At 42.3% G+C, this 27532-nt stretch overlaps 1 protein-coding gene across 2 annotated transcripts in view; it reads right to left on the bottom strand.

Moving 5' to 3' along the window:
• The window catches only part of SHROOM2 (shroom family member 2), a 199592-nt gene extending 178722 nt beyond the window's left edge, over window positions 1-20870 (bottom strand). Inside the window, exon 1 of one of the 2 annotated variants that reach the window (XM_056558878.1) lies at window positions 20251-20870. In XM_056558878.1, coding sequence (XP_056414853.1) covers window positions 20251-20466 — 216 coding nt within the window. In that variant the 5' untranslated portion in view covers window positions 20467-20870. The remainder of the gene's footprint in view (window positions 1-20250) is intronic. The other variant, XM_056558877.1, reaches the window with a different exon arrangement.
• Window positions 20871-27532: the final 6662 nt, after the last annotated feature.

The following is a 27532-nucleotide window of genomic DNA, read 5'->3' as shown; positions in this document are numbered from 1 at the left end:
GGTGAAGTGACACAGAGACTGACAAAGATTAAAGGGGTACTCCGCCCCTAGACATCTTATCCCCTATCCAAAGGATAGGGGATAAGATGTCAGATCGCGGGGGTCCCGCTGCTGGGGACCCCTGTGATCTCGGCTGCGGCACCCCGCTGTCATTACTGCACAGAGCAAACTCGCTCTGTGCATAATGACGGGCGATACAGGGGCCAGAGCATTGTGAGGTTACAGCTCCGCCCCTTGTGGTGTCATGGGAGGGGGCGTGGCAGCCGTCACATAGATGACTATGTTTGACCATTAAACTGAAAGGGGCCTCTGCCTAAATGCCATGGTATACGTCAGCATACCTTTTTAATATTATGTGAATCCAGCCTTATGTATAAAGAAAAGTGTAACCTTCTGAAAGAATGAAAAAAAAATGTTATCTAGAGGCCACTGGTACCGCGCTGAACTCATGAGAAAATGATGTAACCATTTACCATAGCGATACTAAATCTCATATTGTCTCTTAATAAAGAAAAAGCTAGGAGTATCCAGCTGAAGAAAGTATCCAGTATCTAAAAGTGTTTAGACACAAGTGCGTGCTTTATCTACAGCCTGACACACAAAACCCTCCACAAAGGGCAAACATAAAATATACACAGGCCCGCTCAGCTAAGTGCTCATGTGATCTAAAGGTGAAAGGTAACATCCAAGACAGATTCCAGCTCCCCCACTGAACAGCCAACATTCCCAATGTATTCTGTCATGACTGTATACGTCATATGGCTGGGATGGTTATAGTTAATCATCCCAAGGTATAAAAATGCAATGTCACCTGCAGGCAGAAAATATGTATATATTTGTATATGTATATTTGTAAAACCTTCTGACATTTCAAAAGCTCTGATAGCTTGGGATCTGGGTGTTCAGACCCCCACCGATCTCTACGAAGACCTGACATAAGTGAGTGGCCGAGCACTTCTCTTCCTAACTTGCTGCAATCTGATAGCTGCAGGAGACGTGCTTCATTTTAAGGCTGGGTTCACACCACGTTTTAGCCATACAGGTCGCGTAAACATTTTCAATATGAAAACCGTATGGAACCGTATTGAAAACCTTATGAATTGACTCTCCATTGAAAACTGTATGCCAAATGATGCATCCGGTTGTGTCCATTTTGCATCTTGTACGGTTTTGTCCATTTTTTTCCCGTACCCAAAACTGTAGCCTATCACGGTTTTTGGTCCGGGTGAAAAACCATATGGAAACCGTATACATTTTTTTTTTAACATGGGAGTCTATGGAAACCGTACAGAACCGTATGTGCGTACAGTTCCATCCGGTTTTTGACACCAAACGTTTTTTTTCTTGGAATTTCAATCAAACAAGTGAAGCTTTATTCATAATGGGGAGAAAAGTTAAAGATGTATAAGTTTTTTTCTTAGAAAAAGAAGGAAGCAACCGGACATCCTTTTTTCAAACCGTATATGGTTTTCAACCGTACACAGGTTAAAATTTGTACACACGTTTTGATACAGTTTAGTCCGGTTTTGAGGAATCCATTTTTTCATCAAAAAACTGATACGGGAACTGTATTGCAAAAACGAGATGTGAACCCAGCCTAAGTCTATGGAGTGAATCTCCTACAGCGAGACAGGAATGGCAGCAAGGCGGGGAGTGAGGCGCTTAGCTGCGCACTTCCAAGTTCATTACAGGGATCAGAGGGGGTCTAAACACCCAACCAATGTGTGACATGTCAAAAGGTTTTGCAAATGACAGGGGGGGGGGGGGAAATCGATCAAACGGAAGCCAACTATGTGCTAGCACCTGTTTGGATGGATCCCTAAAAACACGGCCACCCATCTTGTGGATTCCATGTGGAAAAGCTCAGGATTACCTCACTAGATGACAATGGGACTAATCTATGCGCGGATCTGCTGTTACATCTGTGGCAGAAATCTGAGCTTCAGCTTTAAAAGGTAATTAATGCGACTATTTAATATAAACAATGGGAACGATGAGTTAATAGGTTTTAAGATATTCATCTAGTGACACAACAACAAGTCACATTACAACACATGCTTGGGTTATCTGGCTTGCTTTGAAGTTGGCTCTAGCATGTGGATGAACACATGTGAGCTCTAAAGACTAGCTAGACCTCCAAACAGATGCCCTAAAGGTGCCCATGCATGTTAGTTGGGGGACACAATGATCGGGCATTTTGGATTTTAATTGCCTGATCCTTTTGTTCTCAAAGAGATAAACCACCACGAAAGTTGCCTGGAAGGACCTCTCTTCACTTAGAACACATGAACATTCAGCCATGCCAGACATCCATGAGTATGAGAAGATTGGGGGAGTCAGCTGTTGGCCAAACCAACCTTCAGCCTACAGCTACTGAAGATGTATGGCCACCATAACAAAATCAAGCTGGGCATGCCGCTCAGAGTGAATACAGAGCATGTTGTCAAGTGCAAGTTCTTACTCCACCATTTCTATAGAAATTACATTTCTCCATTAACAAAATTTGCAATGGCTGAGGAGAGTAAATAATATTATATTATCCATAGTCATAGACCCTTTCCTATACATTAGAGGGTTACATCAGGAGTGTTCTTCCCTGTTATACACCTCCAACAGGTACTTCAGACATGTGTCAATGTATAGGTAATATCTATTAGGTATACACCATCCATTGGCCACAATGCAAATATTTATATACAAAATTATATACTTATACTATATAGGAAAGCCCAACCTGCAACACTTTTCTATACAGTAAAGAAGAAGGTATACTGACACGTACCACCAGGAAGGAGATCGAAAGGACATTCTCTTTATCTTCATTGGGTCAATGGGGGCCTACGGATACAGTCACTGCATGCAAGGGGACCTTTCCCAACACATACAGTATAATGAAGGTGTCCAATAGTGTGGGAACAAAGCCTAAGCCTGGCCAAATAAAACAATATATGGTTCCTTCATTGCCATGCAGGGGACGGGAAGTGATAACTACTTTAGTGCATTTCCAACCGATAAGCTGGCATGTGTTACACTTTTTTTTTTTTTTTTTTTTTAATTAAATTTGAATAGCAGAACAATTTTTTTATTCTTTGTCTGTGTAAAGTTTTATTATATACAATATTATGCCCACACTCACAGTCAACATACAATGCAGCAAAAAGTAAACCATACATTCTAAATAGGAAGCAATAGTGATCTTATGGCAGAATTAGGATTCACGTCAGGGAGCTCTCCAGTACTTTATCCTAGAGTTTCCCAGCAACAACACAAGAACAATAAAGCGAAGTGCCTGGTAGTTTTCCACGGATTCTCTGTTACGGCAGCATTGACAACAACTTACGTGAAAAGAACCTTTTCAGAATTCAAGGCTGACAAACCAGAAACAAACCCTCACATACTTCAGCCTCATGAATAGATAGTTGTGCCTCTTTATCGTCTCTTCTTGCCATTGTAAAATAAACATGCCTTCACTATTTATACAAGAAAACCACAAACTCTAAAAAGTTTAGTTAGCAATATACGCGTGACCCACTAGTTTGGGCACAACTCTAAAATACACACGGCTGTGGCTTTCATGGCAGACGTAGCTTGCCAAAAACGATAAAAAAATGGCAAAAACCCATAGGATGACAAAGTGCTCGTTCATAATGTTGTAAAAAGGATTCACCCAGCAGATGTTCACTAAAAATAAAAATATATAGATATATCCTGCCTACAAAGTGGAGTAATAATACATAATTATTATGTGTAGGTATGGGTGGGCTTATCAGGGTCGGAGCATGAATAATACATTCATGCAGTATGTACTCCCATCGCTTCCTTCTGTTTCGCGAGATCCTGCTGACTGCGTCAGGAGGAGGCAATGGAAGCGCGTACTGTACGGATGTAAGTTATTAAGCCCCTGGCCCCAATAAGCCCACTCAGCCAACACCCATCAGATGGCTTAAGGAATCAGTCACATGGGAAGAAAAAAAAACACACAACTCCAGAATGGGGGAAATTGGAGGGCAGATCAAGAAACCGTAAAAAAAAAAGGTATATGATTACTCCTCCAACCCCCAAGGAATCTATACATACCACTACATGGCATTTTTAGAATTGACCACAGGTCCTTGACAACTTATCAAAAATTCACAGAAGGCAACACTTTTGCAGCCAACTTGCCAAACTATAATAAATGAAAAGTGAGTATACATGGCAATAGCTCACTATACATTGTGGCAATATCTGTTTAGAAGTTATAAAATAAGAGGGTTTTTCGCAGTTTGTAGTTTTTTTGGTTGTTTGTTTCCATTGTGTGATTGACTGTTCAATCCCCAGGTTGTCCTTTCTAGATCTTTCGAGATTGGATTTGACTTTTATTTGAAATATAAGGAAAACCTAGCCTTTTTCTGTATAATTTATCCCAATCTGTAAATCAATTAATAACTAGAATTTCTATTAACTTTATCACACAATTAAAGAAAACCTATTATTTTAGGACCAGCATCAGTAGGGACGTTGTTCAAAGAGCAATTTAGAAAACAAAGAAATGCTGGAGAAAACTGAGAATAATTTGTGCTGCCTAGGGCAGGACAGCGCTGCCTGCCAAAGGTCACTCTGCGTAAAATAATAATAGGTTATCTTTGACTGGGACACCGTGCCAAAAAGTATACACTTAAAAGAGTTCGATTGTGTCACACTAATATGATATTTCTGAGCCTTCTCTTAGCTTATCACATGATCTGACTTAATAGCTCAATTTAAAACTTCCTTAAAAAATATAGTATAGCCATTGTAATAGTTTGACAATGTTACCGGTATAATGGATCATGTAATACACACTACATGGAGGGGTTCAGTGGGGGAGATTTATCAAAAACTATGCAGAGGAAGAGTGGTACAGTTGCCCATGGCAACCAGATTGCTTCTTTCATTTTTAAAGAGACCTGTGAAAAATGAAAGAAGCAAGCCTGATTGGTTGCCATGGGCAACTGCACCACTCTTCCTCTGCACAATTATTGATAAATCTCCCCCAGTGAGTCTAGATGATGGAACCTGCTCAAAAAGGTTTCTAATAAAAAGGGTTTTGTGGGTTCATCTTATTTTAAAGAATGTGTTGAAGACCGTATTTGCAACTAAGGCCTTGTTTGCACAGTCGGGTGCTCTTCTAAAGGGAGCTCCATTGGTCAGTCCATCGGAAGGAAAGCATTTGAGCAGAGAAAAGAATACTGCATGTCCTATTGTTTTTTTCTCCACTCAACTCCTGTAAAATAAAGGACACTCGATGGACCCCATTCAAGTCAATAGGATCCGCCAGGACCCCGCAGTGTCAAGTGCCCAGACCCATTTAGGGTTCATTTTGTGCAAAAAAAAAAAGTCGAATGGACCCTGAACGGGATGGAGCACAAGGGCAGTGTGACCCTAGCCTTACTAATATATATTTATTACATGATTTCTGATAAAGGCAAAACTTTCTCTATGGACCACAAGGGCCTGCAGTCCTAAAAATGGCTACTGATGAAGTGGTATGTAAACAGATAGGTCCATCAATAACCTCCAGTGAAAAAACACTGCATATGGGAAAGTAGGGCATACACTATTTTTAGTGTAGTTGTTGTGTATTGTTATTTTAAGAGTATCAGGTACTTTATCTACCTGCAGCATTTATAAAGTTATGCGATTGTGAACATTGTCGTGCACTGTGAGAAAGACACCCATGTGATGTGTGACAGATGAGAACGCGTACATATGTACATGTGTTTTGCACCCTTGCAACATTTTGTCCTTATTATGTTTGCTGTTTTTAATATGGTCGGAGGTTTACCTCCTAGAGGGTGTGAAACACGGCAGCAGCTGTGGTGCCCAATGCCACACTTTTTGCTGCCATGTTACACAACCGCAGAGAATTAAACCTGGGGTTAAATAACACAAGGCTCTAGGGAGCCTAAGGAGTCCTGAAGTAACTTGGACCATAGCAGGTACTGTGCATGGACTGGATGTCAAGTGGAGGAGACACCAGAAGGTTGTCATTGAACAGAGGGTGAAGTGACACAGAGACTGACAAAGATTAAAGGGGTACTCCGCCCCTAGACATCTTATCCCCTATCCAAAGGATAGGGGATAAGATGTCAGATCGCGGGGGTCCCGCTGCTGGGGACCCCTGTGATCTCGGCTGCGGCACCCCGCTGTCATTACTGCACAGAGCAAACTCGCTCTGTGCATAATGACGGGCGATACAGGGGCCAGAGCATTGTGAGGTTACAGCTCCGCCCCTTGTGGTGTCATGGGAGGGGGCGTGGCAGCCGTCACATAGATGACTATGTTTGACCATTAAACTGAAAGGGGCCTCTGCCTAAATGCCATGGTATACGTCAGCATACCTTTTTAATATTATGTGAATCCAGCCTTATGTATAAAGAAAAGTGTAACCTTCTGAAAGAATGAAAAAAAAATGTTATCTAGAGGCCACTGGTACCGCGCTGAACTCATGAGAAAATGATGTAACCATTTACCATAGCGATACTAAATCTCATATTGTCTCTTAATAAAGAAAAAGCTAGGAGTATCCAGCTGAAGAAAGTATCCAGTATCTAAAAGTGTTTAGACACAAGTGCGTGCTTTATCTACAGCCTGACACACAAAACCCTCCACAAAGGGCAAACATAAAATATACACAGGCCCGCTCAGCTAAGTGCTCATGTGATCTAAAGGTGAAAGGTAACATCCAAGACAGATTCCAGCTCCCCCACTGAACAGCCAACATTCCCAATGTATTCTGTCATGACTGTATACGTCATATGGCTGGGATGGTTATAGTTAATCATCCCAAGGTATAAAAATGCAATGTCACCTGCAGGCAGAAAATATGTATATATTTGTATATGTATATTTGTAAAACCTTCTGACATTTCAAAAGCTCTGATAGCTTGGGATCTGGGTGTTCAGACCCCCACCGATCTCTACGAAGACCTGACATAAGTGAGTGGCCGAGCACTTCTCTTCCTAACTTGCTGCAATCTGATAGCTGCAGGAGACGTGCTTCATTTTAAGGCTGGGTTCACACCACGTTTTAGCCATACAGGTCGCGTAAACATTTTCAATATGAAAACCGTATGGAACCGTATTGAAAACCTTATGAATTGACTCTCCATTGAAAACTGTATGCCAAATGATGCATCCGGTTGTGTCCATTTTGCATCTTGTACGGTTTTGTCCATTTTTTTCCCGTACCCAAAACTGTAGCCTATCACGGTTTTTGGTCCGGGTGAAAAACCATATGGAAACCGTATACATTTTTTTTTTAACATGGGAGTCTATGGAAACCGTACAGAACCGTATGTGCGTACAGTTCCATCCGGTTTTTGACACCAAACGTTTTTTTTCTTGGAATTTCAATCAAACAAGTGAAGCTTTATTCATAATGGGGAGAAAAGTTAAAGATGTATAAGTTTTTTTCTTAGAAAAAGAAGGAAGCAACCGGACATCCTTTTTTCAAACCGTATATGGTTTTCAACCGTACACAGGTTAAAATTTGTACACACGTTTTGATACAGTTTAGTCCGGTTTTGAGGAATCCATTTTTTCATCAAAAAACTGATACGGGAACTGTATTGCAAAAACGAGATGTGAACCCAGCCTAAGTCTATGGAGTGAATCTCCTACAGCGAGACAGGAATGGCAGCAAGGCGGGGAGTGAGGCGCTTAGCTGCGCACTTCCAAGTTCATTACAGGGATCAGAGGGGGTCTAAACACCCAACCAATGTGTGACATGTCAAAAGGTTTTGCAAATGACAGGGGGGGGGGGGGAAATCGATCAAACGGAAGCCAACTATGTGCTAGCACCTGTTTGGATGGATCCCTAAAAACACGGCCACCCATCTTGTGGATTCCATGTGGAAAAGCTCAGGATTACCTCACTAGATGACAATGGGACTAATCTATGCGCGGATCTGCTGTTACATCTGTGGCAGAAATCTGAGCTTCAGCTTTAAAAGGTAATTAATGCGACTATTTAATATAAACAATGGGAACGATGAGTTAATAGGTTTTAAGATATTCATCTAGTGACACAACAACAAGTCACATTACAACACATGCTTGGGTTATCTGGCTTGCTTTGAAGTTGGCTCTAGCATGTGGATGAACACATGTGAGCTCTAAAGACTAGCTAGACCTCCAAACAGATGCCCTAAAGGTGCCCATGCATGTTAGTTGGGGGACACAATGATCGGGCATTTTGGATTTTAATTGCCTGATCCTTTTGTTCTCAAAGAGATAAACCACCACGAAAGTTGCCTGGAAGGACCTCTCTTCACTTAGAACACATGAACATTCAGCCATGCCAGACATCCATGAGTATGAGAAGATTGGGGGAGTCAGCTGTTGGCCAAACCAACCTTCAGCCTACAGCTACTGAAGATGTATGGCCACCATAACAAAATCAAGCTGGGCATGCCGCTCAGAGTGAATACAGAGCATGTTGTCAAGTGCAAGTTCTTACTCCACCATTTCTATAGAAATTACATTTCTCCATTAACAAAATTTGCAATGGCTGAGGAGAGTAAATAATATTATATTATCCATAGTCATAGACCCTTTCCTATACATTAGAGGGTTACATCAGGAGTGTTCTTCCCTGTTATACACCTCCAACAGGTACTTCAGACATGTGTCAATGTATAGGTAATATCTATTAGGTATACACCATCCATTGGCCACAATGCAAATATTTATATACAAAATTATATACTTATACTATATAGGAAAGCCCAACCTGCAACACTTTTCTATACAGTAAAGAAGAAGGTATACTGACACGTACCACCAGGAAGGAGATCGAAAGGACATTCTCTTTATCTTCATTGGGTCAATGGGGGCCTACGGATACAGTCACTGCATGCAAGGGGACCTTTCCCAACACATACAGTATAATGAAGGTGTCCAATAGTGTGGGAACAAAGCCTAAGCCTGGCCAAATAAAACAATATATGGTTCCTTCATTGCCATGCAGGGGACGGGAAGTGATAACTACTTTAGTGCATTTCCAACCGATAAGCTGGCATGTGTTACACTTTTTTTTTTTTTTTTTTTAATTAAATTTGAATAGCAGAACAATTTTTTTATTCTTTGTCTGTGTAAAGTTTTATTATATACAATATTATGCCCACACTCACAGTCAACATACAATGCAGCAAAAAGTAAACCATACATTCTAAATAGGAAGCAATAGTGATCTTATGGCAGAATTAGGATTCACGTCAGGGAGCTCTCCAGTACTTTATCCTAGAGTTTCCCAGCAACAACACAAGAACAATAAAGCGAAGTGCCTGGTAGTTTTCCACGGATTCTCTGTTACGGCAGCATTGACAACAACTTACGTGAAAAGAACCTTTTCAGAATTCAAGGCTGACAAACCAGAAACAAACCCTCACATACTTCAGCCTCATGAATAGATAGTTGTGCCTCTTTATCGTCTCTTCTTGCCATTGTAAAATAAACATGCCTTCACTATTTATACAAGAAAACCACAAACTCTAAAAAGTTTAGTTAGCAATATACGCGTGACCCACTAGTTTGGGCACAACTCTAAAATACACACGGCTGTGGCTTTCATGGCAGACGTAGCTTGCCAAAAACGATAAAAAAATGGCAAAAACCCATAGGATGACAAAGTGCTCGTTCATAATGTTGTAAAAAGGATTCACCCAGCAGATGTTCACTAAAAATAAAAATATATAGATATATCCTGCCTACAAAGTGGAGTAACCTTGTAAATAAGTCTTCATTTGCCTGTTGGTTGCTAATGGAAACAGTCAGCAAGTTTGTAGACAGACACATTCCTAATAGATTAACTGAGGTTTTACTGTGTAGTTGATCAATTCATTTTAAGGGTCTATTCACATGGAGGAATTTCAGAAGTGAGAATGGGAGTGCGGAATTAAATCTGAGGCGGAATTCCGCAAGCAGAAATTCCTCCTTGTGAATAGGCCCTAGCTAGATCAGAACAGCAAAGTTTTGACTGAGAAGATTCACCCATGGCTATTTGTGAGATTTTTGAAGCATTTTTTTTATTTTTATTATAATTTTTTTTTTACAATTCATTTTCTTATCTAAATAGTTTTCAGAAGAAATGGGACATATAAAGAAACGATTAATAGGTCTCATTACCATTGGACCCAATTATATTCTTAGCTTCAAAATAAAAAAACTGCCAAGAAAAGCTCAATGTTAGGCTAGGTTCAGACTACGGAATTTCCGCCGGCAATTTCACTTTGAAATTGCAGGAGGAAATTCCGCTTGCTAAAATGTATAGTGTAGTGAATGGTTTTCCATTCACAAATTCACACTTCGGAATTTGTGAACGGAAAATCTGCTTGGAAATTTCCACCTGAAGAAAGGCGTTGCTCTTTCTTCAGGCGGAAATCCGCGCAGAACACATTGCAGTCTGTTGGAGACTGCAGTGTCCACGCGGTCCTAGCGCCGACTGATTCAGTCAGTGCTGGCCGCACTCGGAATCTCCTGGCGGAAATTTTCTGCCCGGAGATTCCGTAGTCTGAACCTAGCCTTATAGGCTCGGAAAAACCACATTAACCCATTAGGGACTCAGGCTATTTTCCCCTTAAAGGGGTACTCCGGCGCTAAGACATCTTATCCCCTATCCTTTGAAGATGCCTGATCGCGGGGGTCCCGCCGCTGGGGACCCCCGTGATCTTCCACGCCACACCCCGTTAGAATCAGCCCCCGGAGCATGCCCTTTCCGGGTCTGATTACTGGCGATCACGGGGACGGAGCATAGTGACGTCACGGCTCCGCCCCCGTGTGATGTCACGCTCTGCCCCCAAAATGCAAATTTTCGTTTTTTTTCTCCTTCCCTTCTAAAAATCATAACACTTTCAAGGGCTTGTTTTTTGCGTCACCAATTGTTCTTTGTAATGACATCACTTATTTTATAATATAACCTGTGGTAAAACCAAAACAAAATTATTTGTGGGGTGAAATAAAAAAAGAAATGCCATTTTGTAAATTTTGGGGGCTCCCATGCCTACGCAGTGAACTTTTCGGTAAAAATTACACCTTATCTTTATTCTGTAGGTCCATACGGTTACAAGGATACCCAATTTACATAGGTTTTATTTTATTTTAATACTTAAAAAGATTATAAACTACATGCACCAAAATTTGTATGTTTAAAATTGGCATCTTCTGACCCCTATAACTTTTTTATTTCTCCATGTACTGGGCTGTATGAGGACTCATTTTTTTGCGCGGTCATCTGTAGTTTTTATCGGTATAATTTTTGTTTTGATGGGACTTTTTGATCGCTTTTTATTAATATTTTTATGGTATATGAAGCGACCAAAAATGCACAATTTTGGACTTTGGTATTTTTTTTACGTGTACGCCATCGACCGTGTGGATTAGCTAACCTTATATTTTAATAGTTTGGACATTTATGCATGCGGCGGTACCACATATGATTATTTGTATTCTTTATTACATTATTTTAAAAAATGGGAAAAGGGGGTGATTTAAACTTTAATAGGGAGTTAAAGTTAAAGAACTTTTATAACTTTTTTACACTTTTTTTTTAAGCCCCCATAGGGAGCTACAATATGCAATATTGCATACACTGATTGCATACACTGATCAGTGTTATGCCATTGTATAGCATTGATCAGTGTAACCAATGCTCTGCTGCTCTAGCCTGCTGCGCAGGCATGGAGCTGTAGATCCCCGATCAGACGAGGAGGCGGCAGGTGAGGACCCTCCCGTCGTCCAGTAAGCTGATCGGGACATCGCAATTCTGTTGTGATAGTCCCGATCAGCTCCGCTGAGCTGCCGGGATAGTTTCACTTTCAGTTTAGAAACTGCGATCAACTTTGACGTAGCGTCTAAAGGGTTAATACTGGGCATCGGGCCTGATCGGCGGTGCAACCGGGACCCACAGGGTTTAAAATCTGGTTAGCGGGATCAAGGCGTACAGGTAAGCTCCTTAAGGGGTTAAAGGGGTACTCCACTGGAAAACTTTTTTTTTTTTATCAACTGGTGCCAGAAAGTTTAACATATTTGTAAATGACTTCTATTTAAAAATCTTAATCTTTCCAGTACTTATCAGCTGAAGTATGCTCCATAGGAAGTTCTTCTCTTTTTTAATTTCCTTTCTGTCTGACCACAGTGCTCTCTGCTGACACCTCTGTACATTTTAGGAACTGTCCAGAGTTTGAGCAAATCCCCATAGCAAACCTATCCTGCTCTGGACAGTTCCTGACATGGAAAGAGGTGTCACCAGAGAGCACTGTGGTCGGACAGAAAGGAAATTCAAAAAGAAAAGAACTTCCTGTTGAGCATATATCAGCTGATAAGTACTGGAAGGATTAAGATTTTTAAAAAGTAGTAATTTACAAATCTGTTTAACTTTTTGGCACTAGTTGATTTATGATTTTTTTTCTTACAGTGGAGTACCCCCTTAACCCCTTAAGGACTCTTAATAATTTTATTTTCACATTTTTGTTTTTTCTCCTTGCCTTCAAAAAATCATAACGCTTTTATATTTTCATCCACAGACTAGTATGAGGGCTTGTTTTTTGCACAACCAGTTTTCCATTGCAATGCCATCACTCACTTTACATAAAATGTATGGTGCAACCAAAAAAAAATACTATTTGAGAAAATTAAAAAGAAAACCGCAATTTTGCATATTTTGGAAGGTTTCGTTTTCACGCCATACAATTTACTATAAAAAATGATATGTGTTCTTTATTCTTTGGGTCAATACGATTAAAATGATACCCATGATTACATACTTTTCTATTACTGTTGCACATTTTTTTTTTTACTTTTATTTTTACACTTTAATAGTCCCCATAGGTGACTATTTATAGCAATCATTCAATTGCTAATACTGTTCAGTGCTATGCATAGGGCATAGCACTGACCAGTGGTATCGGTTATCTTCTGCTCGATCCCAGACCAGAGTAGAAGACCCGTGGAAGGCAGCCGAGGCAGGTGAGGGGACCTCCGTCTGCCGTTCTGGATGATCGGATCGCCGCATCACGGCATCTGAGGGGTTAATGGCGGACATCCGCTCGATCGCGGATGTCAGCCATTACCGTTGGGTCCCTGGCTGCTATCAGCAGCCGGGACCTGACGCGCATGGCCCGAGCATTGGTGCGTTAAGTACCACCTCACCAGGATGTACATTTATGTCCTGCATCGTTAAAGGGGTATTCCAGGATTTTTTTTTTTTTGACTATGCTGTATTGACAGGGGTTGTAAAGTTAGTGTAGTTCATAATATAATGTCTGTACCTATGTGTTATGGTTTTCTCACAATTCTTCTGTGATTGTCACCCCACTATTTATTTTTAACTGCATACAAAATGACTGTTGTCTCAGATTTTTCCCAGCTTGCAATGCGTCCAAGACCTGACTCACTAGTCAGCTGATGACAGGGAGCCAGTCTGCTTCAATGGGTGAAGGGATCAATCTGCAACTAATGCAACAGCTGTAGGGACCCTGATTGAAAACCACAGGTCTTTTGTTTCAATGGGTGGGGTGGCTGATGTGTGGAAGGGAGGAAAATGGAATTCTGGGATTTGTAGTCAAAAAAAGAAAAGTCAAACAGGAAATACAAGTTCACAAGAAGTTAGCCACAGTGTTATGGTAATCTCACAACATAGCCATTTAGCCCCAAGACAAGCGCAGATCCTTCCTAAGCATGTCCATTACTGCCTGCCAGGTAAGTACTAAAATCACCTTATGGTGGATAACCCCTTTAAGGGGTTGAGGATAAAGGCAGAAAAAATCCAGTAACCATATCTATTTTTAGTAACCAGGGAACAAAAGTTTTTAACTCAGAGGTTTCTGGAGTCAGCCAAGTCTGCCTGAATGTAAATACTGTTAATGTTGGTCAAAGCAGAACAACTCCAAATCCGCACCTTCAGAACCAACAATATACTTAAAAAATACTGGACTTGCACTTGTACTGGAAGAAAGTTGGCCCAGGTGCCGGATAGTCATATCAATGCTTTATTAGTCTCTAATTACAAGTTTCGGTAAAACAGTCCCCTTCATCAGCATGTTCTGTATCTGATGGAGGTGATTGTTTCAGTGAAACAGGTAATTTTTAACTAATAAAGCACTGGACAGTACTACTATATGGCATCTGGGCCAACTTTTGTGCAGTACAAGTCCAGCATAGTCTGATTATGGTTCTTTTGCAATGCGCCTGTGCCATGAATTGGCACTCCACTCTTGCCATTGCAGCTCTACAGATCCCTTTCATTTGAAGGTGCTTATAAGTGTTGCGGCTTCTCCACAATCTACGGAGGTGAGCATATCCTGATCATTTATCTCACTGACCGGTTTATGGAACATGTAACCCTATGAGGCACTTTGCCTGTTTGTTCTCTTTTTCTATACATGCTAAAGAGGCACCTGTCTGGAAAGTAAGGATAGGGTTACACTGACGACATGTATACTGATTTATCGTCACTTCTCCCATGGGTGTGAATTGTTCTGCCGGGAATTAGCCAAGACTAGATAACTAAATGTAATACGTCACAAATTTGCATCCGGCAATGATAATGGTTTTACAGGTTTGGGTTCATACTCGTCCTTGTTCGCTCTTCTTCAAGGTACTTTGTATAGTATGAAGTAAATAAACATAGGCCAAATCTACATTAAGTGGCAGACCATCAATTTACACCCAAATTCAGATATTGGACAGACTGGATTTTACCCTATTCAATCCTATTGTTTCCCCTCAGTAAGCGGCACCAGAGGCCTGTTTATGGTGGGAGCATCTAGGGATAGCTGTCAGCTGGGTTATGTCTATACTGTATAAGATGACTATGAGCTTAGGTGTTGAATGACTCATTAGAAGTTTACCTTGTCAGACAAAAAGGATGTTCTGCACCAAGCGTGACTACACCACTATCATAACAGGTCTATGACAGCTCGGGCAGCATATGCAAGGCATGTCCTCTGGGACCAATGAATATAGAACCTCCTAAAAAGAAAATAATACGGACAAACTGTGTCTGTTCAGTGACATTAAGCAGAGGAAGGGTGTAGGGCTGCCAGGTCTGCCTAACATATTATTATAGACGGGCACATTTATCCGCCCCTCTAATTGGTTCCTTTAATACACGGTACTTGTTAGACTACACCAGGCTTTTGAAGTATATTAACTGGAGAGTTCTCCCTCTTTTTGATGCTGTAAGCCTGGGAAGATAGCGACAAAGATGGGAAAGAGAGGAAAATGATAATTATGTCTGGGAAAACCTGAGATCAGACGCTAAAGGGACATTTAATAATTTGGGAGATAACAGGTTTTGAGGGGATAGTAGGAGGTGCTGCAGGAATTACGAGGACTATTCTAAAGAAACGCTATATATCACTATGGTGTATGACAGATGAGTCTCACATGTGCGCTGAATGTAAAAAATATGTAAAGGAGGATCAATGGCGATATGCTGTCACAACATTGTCACGTTCTTGCCTCGACTATACATACTGTCAAAACTTGTCCAAAATTGTCAGAATTCTGGTTAATACATTAAGCACACACAATGATTCCCTCCCATCATATCAATCCACTGCGATCACTTGCATCTAAAAAGTTGAAGTCAGTTTAGTCTTTACATTATTGATATGGCAATATCTTGTCTCTACAGTCTACATGGAATTAGTGCAGGCTGATTGAATTTTTTAAAGAGGTACTCCGCTACTAAACATGTTATCCCCTATCCAAAGGATAGGAAATAACATGTCTAATCGTGGGGGTCCAGCCGCTGGGAACCCCCACAATCTCCACTGCGGCCCCCCAGTTATCTGGTGCACAGAGCGAACTCCACTCCGTGACGGATGACTGGTGATCACAGCCGTCATACCACCTACATTCATGTCTATGGGAGAAGGCATCACGGCTGTGTACTAGCCAATACTCCCCCTCCGTTTAAGTCTATGAGAGGGGGAGTAATGGCTGGTACACAGCCGTGATGCCTTCTCCCATAGACATGAATGTAGGTGGCATGACGGCTGTGATCGCCAGTCATCCAGCACGGAGTGGAGTTCGCTCTGTGCACCAGATGACTTGGGGGCGGATATCACAATGACATCACGATCTAAGCTTCTGTGACCATAACGCCGCAGCGTCGGCACGGAGATCGCAGAGGGTCCCAGCGGCCGGGTCCCCACGATCAGAGATGTTTTCCACTATTCTTTGGATAGGAGATAACATGTCTAGGGGCGGAGTACCTCTTTAAAGGGATTATTCAGCTATGCTATTACCTATGCACATGATAGAGTGTAAGTATCTGATTGTGGGGGGTCCGACTACTAGGTCTCCCTGGAATCTCCAGAACAGGGCCTGGCACTTACATTGACGCACTCCAGCCCCCAAGTGCCGAGACCATTTAATCTGAGAAGGTGGGGAGCAGAGCGCCCAGAGGTAAGAGACGGCTATATTATGAAAAAGGTGAGGAGTCCCAGCGGTCAGACACCCCTGAACCCCCCCCCCATAATCAGACACTTATCCCTTATTCTCTGGATAGTGGATACATTTTATTAGCTAGATAATCCCACTAAAATGATTAAAAAAACCTTGATCATGTGCCACATCATGCAGCCAACAATTATTGGTAAAAGTAAGGAGCTACAGGTAAAGGGCTGCATGAACGATTCAGTGTGTCCCTGCTTGCACGTAGTCAAGCCTTATAATAGGCTCTTTCACTGTGCGCCAATCTACTTTATCGGCGCTCATTTCGGGCTGCATTCTGCCTTTGTAATACCTTCCCAAGTTGCAGTCCTATAGTGAGTGGAGTCACAGCAAAGGATGTGCGCTGCCCCTCAATTCAGTGGGGGGGGGGGGTCAAAGGTCTCAGCAGTCGGACCCCCACAGATCAGATGCTTATAACCAATATGGGGACACAGATAAGTGATGTTTATTTATATAGGTTATCCCAAGACTATAATAGGCTATAATAAGTTCAAATTTGCATTCTGGTTTGCTTTACTAATAACAGACAAAAATAAAACCATTGGCAGTGCCAGATCTCTCAGATGACAGCCACCAATAGTGCCATGAAGTCCTCCATACAACGGGAGACCCGAACTATGTGTGCACAGCCATATAAAGCTGAATAAAGTTCTAGAAAGTGAAAAAAAAAAAAAAAGCATTGGCATGTAAGTACTTGGTCCCCACTTCTGGAGATCAGGGTGATAGGCCTGACATCATGTTTATGTTCTTGATGCTGGTACAGACATATGTTCATATGTGTCACCCTCTCATGTGCCAGGTATAAGTTATATAACAGTGTTTCCCAACCAGGGTGCCATCCAGGTGTTGCAAAACTACAACTACAGCCAGAGGTGGCCAGGCATTCTGGGAGTTGTAGTTTTGCAACACCTGAAGGCACCCTGGTTGGGAAACACTGTTATATACTATTGTGGATTGAAAAATGTATATATCCTAAACAAGGATATGCACAAAACTGTATTTCCATTCACCTAAGTCAGTGTTTCCCAACTAGGGTGCCTTCAGCTGTTGCAAAACTACAACTCCCAGCATGCCCGGACAGCCAAAGGCTGTCCGGGCATGCTGGGAGTTGTAGTTTTGCAATAGCCAGAAGCAGAGTGGTAGGGAAACACTGGCCCTAAGACATCTTTTCCCCTATCCAAAGGATAGGGGATAAGATGTCTGATCATGGGGGTCCTGCCGCTGGGGACCTCCGCAATCTCTCATGCAGACAACAAGAGCGATGTTTGCTCCGTGTTTGCCATCACGCCCCCATATACTTGCATTGAGGGGGTGGGGTGTGACGTCACAAGGGGGCAGAGTCGTGATGTCACAAAACTCCGGCCCTGTAGTCGTGACCCTTCAGACACAGAGCAAATATCGATCTGTGTAGCTGCCACAGGTGGGTGTCTGCATGAGAGATTGCGGGGGTATCCAGACCCCCGCGATCAGACATCTTGTCCCCTATACTTTGGATAGGGGATAAGATGTCTTAGGGCCGTAGTACCCCTTTAAACAGAGCAGGCATTTAGCATTAGGATAGACCAGCAATATTAAATTGGTTGGGGTCCAACTCTAGGGTCCCCCACTGATCAACTGATCAAGGAACCGTGGGACCCTATCAATGTTTACCAGGCACAGTTCTGTACTAACTGTAGTAGCTTACATCTTTATCCAATTAAAGGGGAACATTTTTTTTTTTTAATCAACTGGTGCCAGAAAGTTAAACAGATTTGTAAATAACTTCTGTTTAAAAATCTTAATCCTTCCAGTACTTATGAGCTGCTGTGTGCTCCACAGGAAGTTATTTTCTGTCTGACCAGAGTGCTCTGTGCTGACATCTCTGTCCATGTCAGGAACTGTCCAGAGCAGGAGAGGTTTGCTATGGGGAGTTGCTCCTACTCTGGACAGTTCCTGACACGGACAGAGGTGTCAGCACAGAGCACTGTGGTCAGACTGGAAAAAACTACACAACTTGCTCTGGAGCATACAGCAGCTGAAAAGTACTGGAAGGATTAAGATTTTAAAATAGAAGTAATTTACAAAACTTAAAAAAATAAATAAATAAAAAGCTGTACCTGGTAAACATTAAAGGGGACATGGTACCTGATATAATACAGCAGACCTATGGGGGCTTCTGTGATCTAATCTTGAGGGCCTATACTAAAGCTGGACATACACATAGGACTTAGATTGGCACAACATGTCCAATCTAAGTCCCATGGGATTGTTGGTACCAAAAATTATGCCAAAAAAAAAAAAAAAAAGTTTACAAAAACATGACACAATCAGATTTAAATCTTATTTTTTGCTTAAAGGTGCACCAGAGAGTAAACTAGAACAATTTGTGGTATTTCTAAAGCCCCACCTCTTTACCGTGAAGCCCCCCCCCCTATTATTATTATTTTTATTTTTTTACAGAGGACACACCCCCTTTGGTGGAACAGGCAAAAAGGCCCAAAAGGTCCAAACAGTGTGGCAAATGCATAGTAAATGTGGAAGAAGTCCTTTAAAAAGGAAAAAACATTGGATAGGAGGTAAGTGTCAGATCGCAGGGGTCCAACCGCTGGGACCTCCCCCCTCCCCCCAAGTTTGGCCTGTGCCCTGGCTCTTTGCACAAAGCCTGTCAACAACAGCACATAGTGGTGTCCGACACCCCCCCTGCATGTATCTCTATGGGAGATGCAGCATTTTTTCAGACTGGACAACTCTTTTATGACAACCGCAGCTGACTTAAATAATAAATAAATAAACAAACTCCTTTTAGGGTAGGGTCACACGTGCCATATTTTGCTGCTGCATATTTTCCTACACATTCAAGTTAACAGGTAGCAAAATCAACTGCAGAAGACGCAAAATATGGCACGTGTGACCGTAAGGGTATGTTCACACATACGCAGATTTTCTGCTGCCGACTTCAATGTAAACTAAATGACTGAGCACAGCTTCCAATCTGCAGTTACAAATCCTGCGCATCCTACGCAGGATCCTGTACGTGTGAACGTACCCTAAAAGTCTTTAAAAATTGCAGCAATAACCTCTCAGATCTTCCCTATGGTGATCCGCACAACCCTTACAGCGGTGTTTCCCAACCAGGGTGCCTCTAGCTGATCCTGAACTACAACATCCAGCATGTCCGGGCATGCTGTAAATTGTAGTTTTGCAACAGCTGTAGGCGCCCTGATTGAGTAACACCGCCTTACGGAATACCGGTACCATGACACAGCGGGTGAAGCGACTATGGCAGGGCTACCTGACGGTAACATGTGACATTCCGTGACGTAACCCTTTTGTATCACTTGGAGAAAGACATCACACTGCAGTATCTTTGTCAAATTCTGAAAACGTAAAAAAAAAAAACACACAAAACAAAAAAATTAAGTATCAAAAGGTGCTAATAGTTTCATAGTTTATGGATATGCAGCCTACTATGTGGCTCGTAAGACTCTGTTCACACTGGTGTCATGGCTTCAGTCCTTTAGGATCTATAAGAAATTTCAGATCCAGGATAATCTGTGGCAGATTCTGTATACTTTATATGGGGCGGTCATCAAACGTCTACTTATACACTTTTAGGTCTCCAAACTGTGGACCTCCAGCTGTTTCAAAACTACAACGCCCAGCATGCCCGGACAGCCAACGGCTGTCCGGGCATGCTGGGTGTTGTAGTTTTGCAACAGCTGGAGGCTCAAAGTTTGCAGACCGCTGTTCTACAGCATAGAAAAAAAGTTTCCCTAAAGTTTTTATTACCTTAGTAATGATAAGAAGTTCTCCATGTTCTTTGCCACCCTTCAAGGTAAATCCCCATGGTGCCCCTCCTGTAAGGAAGACCTCCACCAGCCTATAGCTTTCTACCAGTTTCCTCTCCATCATCATGGTCTGTCCTTGGTCCACCATGCCAGGGTGAGCTCTCAGGTCATCAGGCAGGAACCTGTCATGCCCAGCCCTGGTCTCCAGGTTCTCCATGGTGCTGGGCAGCTATTCTCTATGGATGGTGCAGGTCCTCTCAGCTACATAGCAGGTCCTCTCCTCCAGCCTGGGATCCACTACCGCATCCAGCAGAGAAGTTTGTAGGAGCTCAGTGCACACGGAGCAGTAAGAGCCGCAGCGGCCCTGTTACTTAGTGCTCCCAGCAGCACAATGGCCACCCCCCTCCCTCCTCAGGATCAGACATGGTGAGCAGGTAACAATCCGCAGCTCGGCCACTTCGGATTCGGGATCACTGGCTCGTCCACCTGCTCGCGATCACCTTGCCCGGGCTCCTGTAGGTGACAATGTCCTCATAGTGTCCCGGTCCCCGGGAGAGGTGACTCAGTGCAGCCAGGAACTTGCGATCAGCGCCGGCTCTTTCCTGTTCCCTGTGTGCAGCCTGTTGCTGCTGTGTAGTCACCGGCCTGGGATTGGACACCGCATAATGCGCTGCCTGCAGGAGCCGCCGCCGCCTCCCATCCCCCCCTTGTGGCCAGAAATCACTCCCTGATTATCCCTGGGAGAGAATGTGCAGCTCTAGATACCTGCAGGCAGCGAAGGGTTAAAGCGAAGAGGGATCAGGTAGAGCTGGAGGAAGATGTTTGTTGTGTTTACTTCTCCAACTGATACATTTCTATTTATCTTTATTTATTGACACATTTCTATTTATCTTTAGGTATTGATACATTTTTATTTATCTTTATTTATTGATACATTTCTATTTATCTTTATTTATTGATACATTTCTATTTATCTTTATATATTGACACATTTCTATTTATCTTTATTTATTGATACATTTCTATTTATCTTTATTTATTGATACATTTCTATTTATCTTTATGTGTTGATACATTTCTATTTATCTTTATTTATTGATACATTTCTATTTATCTTTATTGATACTTTTCTATTTATCTTTATTTATTGATACATTTCTCTTTATCTTTATTTATTTATTGATACATTTCTATTTATCTTTATTTATTGATATATTTCTATTTATCTTTATTGATACATTTCTATTTATCTTTTTGTATTGATACATTTCTATTTAGGTTAATTTAATAATGCATTTCTGTTTATGTTTATTTATTTATTGATACATTTCTATTTATTTTTATTTATTAAAACATTTCTATTTATCTTCATTTATTTATTGATACATTTCTATTTATCTTTATGTATTGATACATTTCTATTCATGTTCATTTATTGATACATTTCTATTTAACTTTATTTATTGATACATTTCTATTTATGTTCATTTAGGCTAAGTTTCCACTTGTTTTTTTTTTTCCTGGCAGTTTTTGGAAAACTGCCTCTGCAGTTTTTGAGCCAAAGTCAGAAGTGGATCCATAAGGGAGAAGAAGTTTAAATGGGCACTGTCAGATACAAAAACTTTTGATATGTTGTAAATCATGCCAATAGGTTTTGCAATTGCTTTCATTATAACATTTTCAGTATTTCATACTGAAAAAGCCAGTCAAACAACTGCCCCCCTGCCTGCTTGGACACATACTAGTCCTGCTGTGTCCATGCATCATCACCTATGTCATGGACACACTTCCTTGATTGACAGCTGTGAGCGCAGGGCTCATAACTGGAGGAAAAATCCTCCCGCTGTCAGCTTGTGTCCCGCTACTGTCAGTGAGGACAAGCTGGGAGATGTAGTTTTGCTAATGCTAGGAGAGATGTGAGCAGACAGCATACTGAGGGAGGGGGCGGAGACCTGCACAGTGAGACCACACCCCTCCCTTTGAGAGGAATTCAGACTAGTGAACTAAATGAAAAGTGTAATAAAAAATAAATAAAGGTGCTAGACACAAAAATTAGATGTACATGGTCAGGATTAGGTACTGAGTGATATATTTAAAAAAAAAATTGTTGTTGGATCTGACGGGTACGCTTTAAGTCCTTCCTTTATATGTTCTATTCCTTTTGAATACACTTCTGGCTTTGGCTCAAAAACTGCAGTGGAAAAAAAATGGCAGAAAAAAAAAAACAAGTGGAAACTTAGCCTTATAGATACATTTCTATTTATCTTTATGTTTTTATACATTTCTATTTATGTATTGATACATTTCTATTTATCTTTATGTATTGATACATTCCTATTTATGTTCATTTATTGATACATTTCTATTTATCTTTATTTATTTATTGATACATTTCTATTTATCTTTATTGATATATTTATATTCATGTTTATTTATTTATTGATTAATGCATTAACCCCTCAGATGCTGTGATCAGTACAGATCACGGCATCTGCGGCAATGCGCATGTTAAAATTGATGATCGGACCGCCTGCAGCGCTGCCGCAATGATCCGGTCCTCTGTAATGGCGGACAGAGGTCCCCTCACCTGCCGCTGTCAATTTCCTGGAGTCTCCTGCTCTGGTCTGAGATCGAGCAGACCAGAGCAGGAGATAGCCGATAATACTGATCAGTGCTATGTCCTATGCATAGCACTGAACAGTATTAGCAATCAAATGATTGCTATAGATAGTCCCCTATGGGGACATAAAAAGTGTAAAAAAAAGTTGAAAAATGTCAAAATAAAAAGTGAAAAAAAGTGAAAAATCCCCTCCCCCAATAAAAATTCAAATTGTCAGTTTTTCCCATTTTACCCCCAAAAAGCGTAAGTTTTTTTTAGAAACATATTTGGTATCGACGCGTGTGTAAATGTCTGAACTATCAAAATATGATGTCAATGATCTTGTACGTTGAACGGCGTAAACTTAAAAAATTTAAAAAAGTCCAAAATGCTGCTTTTTTTTGTCACATTTTATTCCCAAAAAAAAAATAAAAAAATTATCTAAAAGTTTTATATATATGCAAATATGGTATTGATACAGAAAAGTACAGATGACGATGCAAAAAATTAGTCCTCATACCGCCCTATATACGGAAAAATGAAAAGGTTATAGGTGGTCAAAATAGGGCGATTTTAGATTACTTATTTTGTACAAAACGTTTTAGATTTTTTTTTAAGAGGTAAAAATTATAAAAGTATCTAGCCATGGATAACATTTTAATCGTATTGACCCACAGAATAAAGAACACATGTATTTTTTACCGTAAATTGTACAATGTGAAAAAAAAAAACTTTTTTGGGTTTGCCGTACATTTTATGGTAAAATGAGAGATTCCATTACAAAGTAAAATTGATTATGCAAAAAACAAGCCCTTATATTAGTCTGTAGATGGAAATATAAAAGAGTTATGGATTTTTGAAGGCGAGTAGGAAAAGACGAAAACACAAAAATAAAATTGGCCTGGTCCTTAAAGGGGTACCCTGCACCTAGCATCTTATCCCCTATCCAAAGGATAGGGATAAGATGTCAGATCGCGGGGGTCCCGCCGCTGGGGACCCCCGGGATCTCTGCTGCAGCACCCCGCTATCATTACTGCACAGAGAGAACTCGCGATACAGGGGCCAGAGCATCATGATGTCACGGCTCTGCCACCCCGTGGTGACGTCACGGCCTGCCCCCTCAATACAAGTCTATGGGAGGGGGCGTGGGGGCCCCTTTCATAGACTTTCATTAAGGGGGCGGGCCGTGATGTCACAATGCTCCGGCCCCCAGTCATTACACACAGTACGAGTTTGCTCTGTGTAGTAATGATAGCGGGGTGCTGCAGCGGAGATCCTGGGGGTCCCTAGCGGTGGGACCCTGCGATCTTACATCTTATCCCCTATCCTTTGGATAGGGGATAAGATGCTAGTTGCGGAGTATCCCTTTAAGGTTAAAATGGGCCTGGTCCTTTAAGCTAAGTTTCCACTTGGTTTCTTTCTGGCAGTTTTTGGAGATCTGCCACTGCAGTTTTTGAGCCAAAGCGAGAAATGTATTCAAAAGGAATAGGACATATAAAGGAAGGACTTACGCTTCTCTTTCCTTATGGATCCACTTCTGACTTTGGCTCAAAAACTGCAGTGGCAGATTTCCAAAAACTGCCAGAAAAAAAACCAAGTGGAAACTTAGCCTAAGGTGATAGATTTATATTTTTTTTATTTTTGATACTCTAGAGCAGGCCCTTTGATTGGCTCTGACCGGCCCGCGCTCACTGTCAGGCCGTACAATGCCCAGGTCTGCTCTAGAGGGGTCCAACCACTGTGATCTCCTGCCTGGCATTCCGGCTCTCCTCCAGCACAGAGTTTTATTTATTGATACATTTCTATTTATGTTCATTTAATAATACATTTCTATTTATGTTTATTTATTAATTGATACATTTCTATTTATTGATACATTTCTATTTATGTTCATTTATTGATACATTTCTATTTATCTTTATTTATTGATTTATTTATATTCATGTTTAGTTATTGATTAATACATTTACATTTATTTAATTATTTACTTCTTGATATATTTATATTAATGTTTATTTATTGATTAATACATTTATATGTATTTATTTGCTTATTGATACATTTATATTCATGTCTATTCATGTCTATTTATTTATTAATACATTTATATATTTTTTATTTTTGATACTCCGGGGGGGGGGGGGGGGGGGGGGTCCAACCGCTGTGGTCTCCTGACTGGCGCTCCGGCTCCTCCTGCAGAGAGCTGTTTCGACCACTGACCAAAGCTGTGGTCAACACAAACCCTCCATGCATCTCTATGAGTGAACGGGAGATACCTGAGTACACTGCTCTCTCTCTCATAGAGATGCATGGAGGGAGCGTGCCAACGGAGCGCCAGGCAGGAGATCGCAGGGGTCCCAGCAGTTGCGATGAATGAATGGGATCAGTTTTACAATCAGTTTACCTCCGGCATTAATAATTACCTCAGCATCTCATTTTGTCTGTGTGTGTGGAAGATTTTCTACGGCCCCCTTTACATGTGTGCGGTGTTTCCCTGTAGAAAATGCATTGGAGGGGAAATGATTGCAGAACTGATCCCATTCATGTGAATAGGACAGTTCACATTCATTCAGTGTCTCAAGTTGGATGGTGGAACAAGCTGCATGGGCGCCAAACAGGGGAACTCATCGTACTGCATTCCCCTATCCAGCAAACACAATTAATGAACGCTGGGTCCTATACAACTGATGCAAACTGAAATGAAGGACATATTTTGCACAAACTCTCTCTGCGCCAAGATTAAGTGACTTAAACACACAAGAAAAGCCTTCGATATCCTTTAATAAATCACCCCCCCCCCTCCATGGGCACAGCGTGAATGCAGGATGGTGGGACACATGTTTCCATTTTTGTACCAGTCATTACAATCTTTCATAGTCAGAATCAACCACAAAAAAAGCTCTATATGAAATTGGAAGCATATGGAAGTACAATAAAGGCCCCTACGTACTCCCAAAGATGGCTTTGTTCAAAATGATACCTGGATCCAGTACAGTTGCATTCAAAGATCCAAAAACAGTGGTCTCCAAACTATGGACCTCCAGCTGTTGCAAAACTATAACTTCCAACATGTTCGGACAGCAAAGGCTGGGAGTTGTCCACAGTTTAGACACCACAGTCCTAAAAGGTTCCTTTTACTTTATGGTACCTCTGAGAGGCATGAATTTCACCCACTAGGAGCAATACCTGCAGTGGAAAATTCCTGCGGAGCACAACAATTGGTGAGAAAAAATACTAGGTGGAATTTACCACTGGGCAAGGCGCAGTCTGTGAAAAGTTGCCAAATTTTTTGTTTTGGATTCAAATTTTGTGACTTTTTTTCATCTTCCACACACCAAGCCGGTGTGAGGTGGTTTTTTGCGCCACCGTAGATCCATGCGTCCGCTCCTCCCCCAGCTCTCCGAACATTTCCGAAGCTAGAACTGGGGGAGGGCAGAGCAAGGGGAGGAGGTTCACGCCCCCTCCCTCATCTCCCCTCCCTGAGCTCGGCTGGATGCAGATCTCTACGGCACACCCCTTCCCTGAGGACATAGATCGCCACGGCAGGTCCCCTCCCTCATCTCCCCTCCATGAGGACGTAGATCTCCACGGCAGGTCCGAGGACATAGATCTCCACGGCAGGTCCCCTCCCTCATCTCCCCTCCCTGAGGACGTAAATCTCCACGGCAGGTTCCCACCCTCATCTCCCCTCCATGAGGACATAGATCTCCACGGCAGGTCCCCTCCCTCATCTCCCCTCCCTGAGGACGTAAATCTCCACGGCAGGTCCCCTCCCTCATCTCCCCTCCATGAGGACATAGATCTCCACGGCAGGTCCCCTCCCTCATCTCCCCTCCCTGAGGACGTAATTCTCCACGGCAGGTCCTCTCCCTCATCTCCCCTCCCTGAGGACGTAAATCTCCACGGCAGGTCCCCTCCCTCATCTCCCCTCCCTGAGGATGTAAATCTCCACGGCAGGTCCCCTCCCTCATCTCCCCGAGCTGAGGACGTAGAGCAGTGCTCCCAATGAGCTCTATGTGTAAAGGGGGACATACTGTACGGGCTAAAGGGGGACATACTGCACGGGCTAAAGGGGGACATACTGTTCAGGCTAAATGTCCCCCTTTAGCCCGTATGTCCCCCTTTACACATAGAGCTCATTGGGAGTACTGCTCTACGTCCTCAGCTCGGGGAGATGAGGGAGGGGACCTGCCGTGGAGATTTACGTCCTCAGGGAGGGGAGATGAGGGAGGGGACCTGCCGTGGAGATCTATGTCCTCAGCTCGGGGAGATGAGGGAGGGGACCTGCCGTGGAGAGCTATGTCCTCAGCTCGGGGAGATGAGGGAAGGGACCTGCCGTGGCGATCTATGTCCTCAGGGAGGGGAGATGAGGGAGGGGACCTGCAGTGAAGATCTATGTCCTCAGGGAGGGGGCGTGCCGCAGAGATCTGCGTCCAGCCGAGAGGAGGGAGGGGGCGTGAACCTCCTCCCTCCCCTTGCTCTGTCCTCCCCCAGTTCTAGCTTCGGAAATGTTCGGAGAGCTGGGGGAGGAGCGGACGCATGGATCTACGGGGGTGCAAAAAACCACCTCACACCGGCACTGTGGGGCTTAAAGTGAGCGCTGAACAAGCCGTTCTCAATAAATTCCCCCATTTATATGGGCCTCCATATGAAGTTTGGTGTGGACCCATAGCAAACTGTATGA

This window comes from Hyla sarda, chromosome 2 (genome assembly GCF_029499605.1).
Source record: "Hyla sarda isolate aHylSar1 chromosome 2, aHylSar1.hap1, whole genome shotgun sequence".
Lineage (NCBI taxonomy): Eukaryota > Metazoa > Chordata > Amphibia > Anura > Hylidae > Hyla > Hyla sarda.
This window is presented reverse-complemented; position numbering and strand designations above follow the sequence as displayed.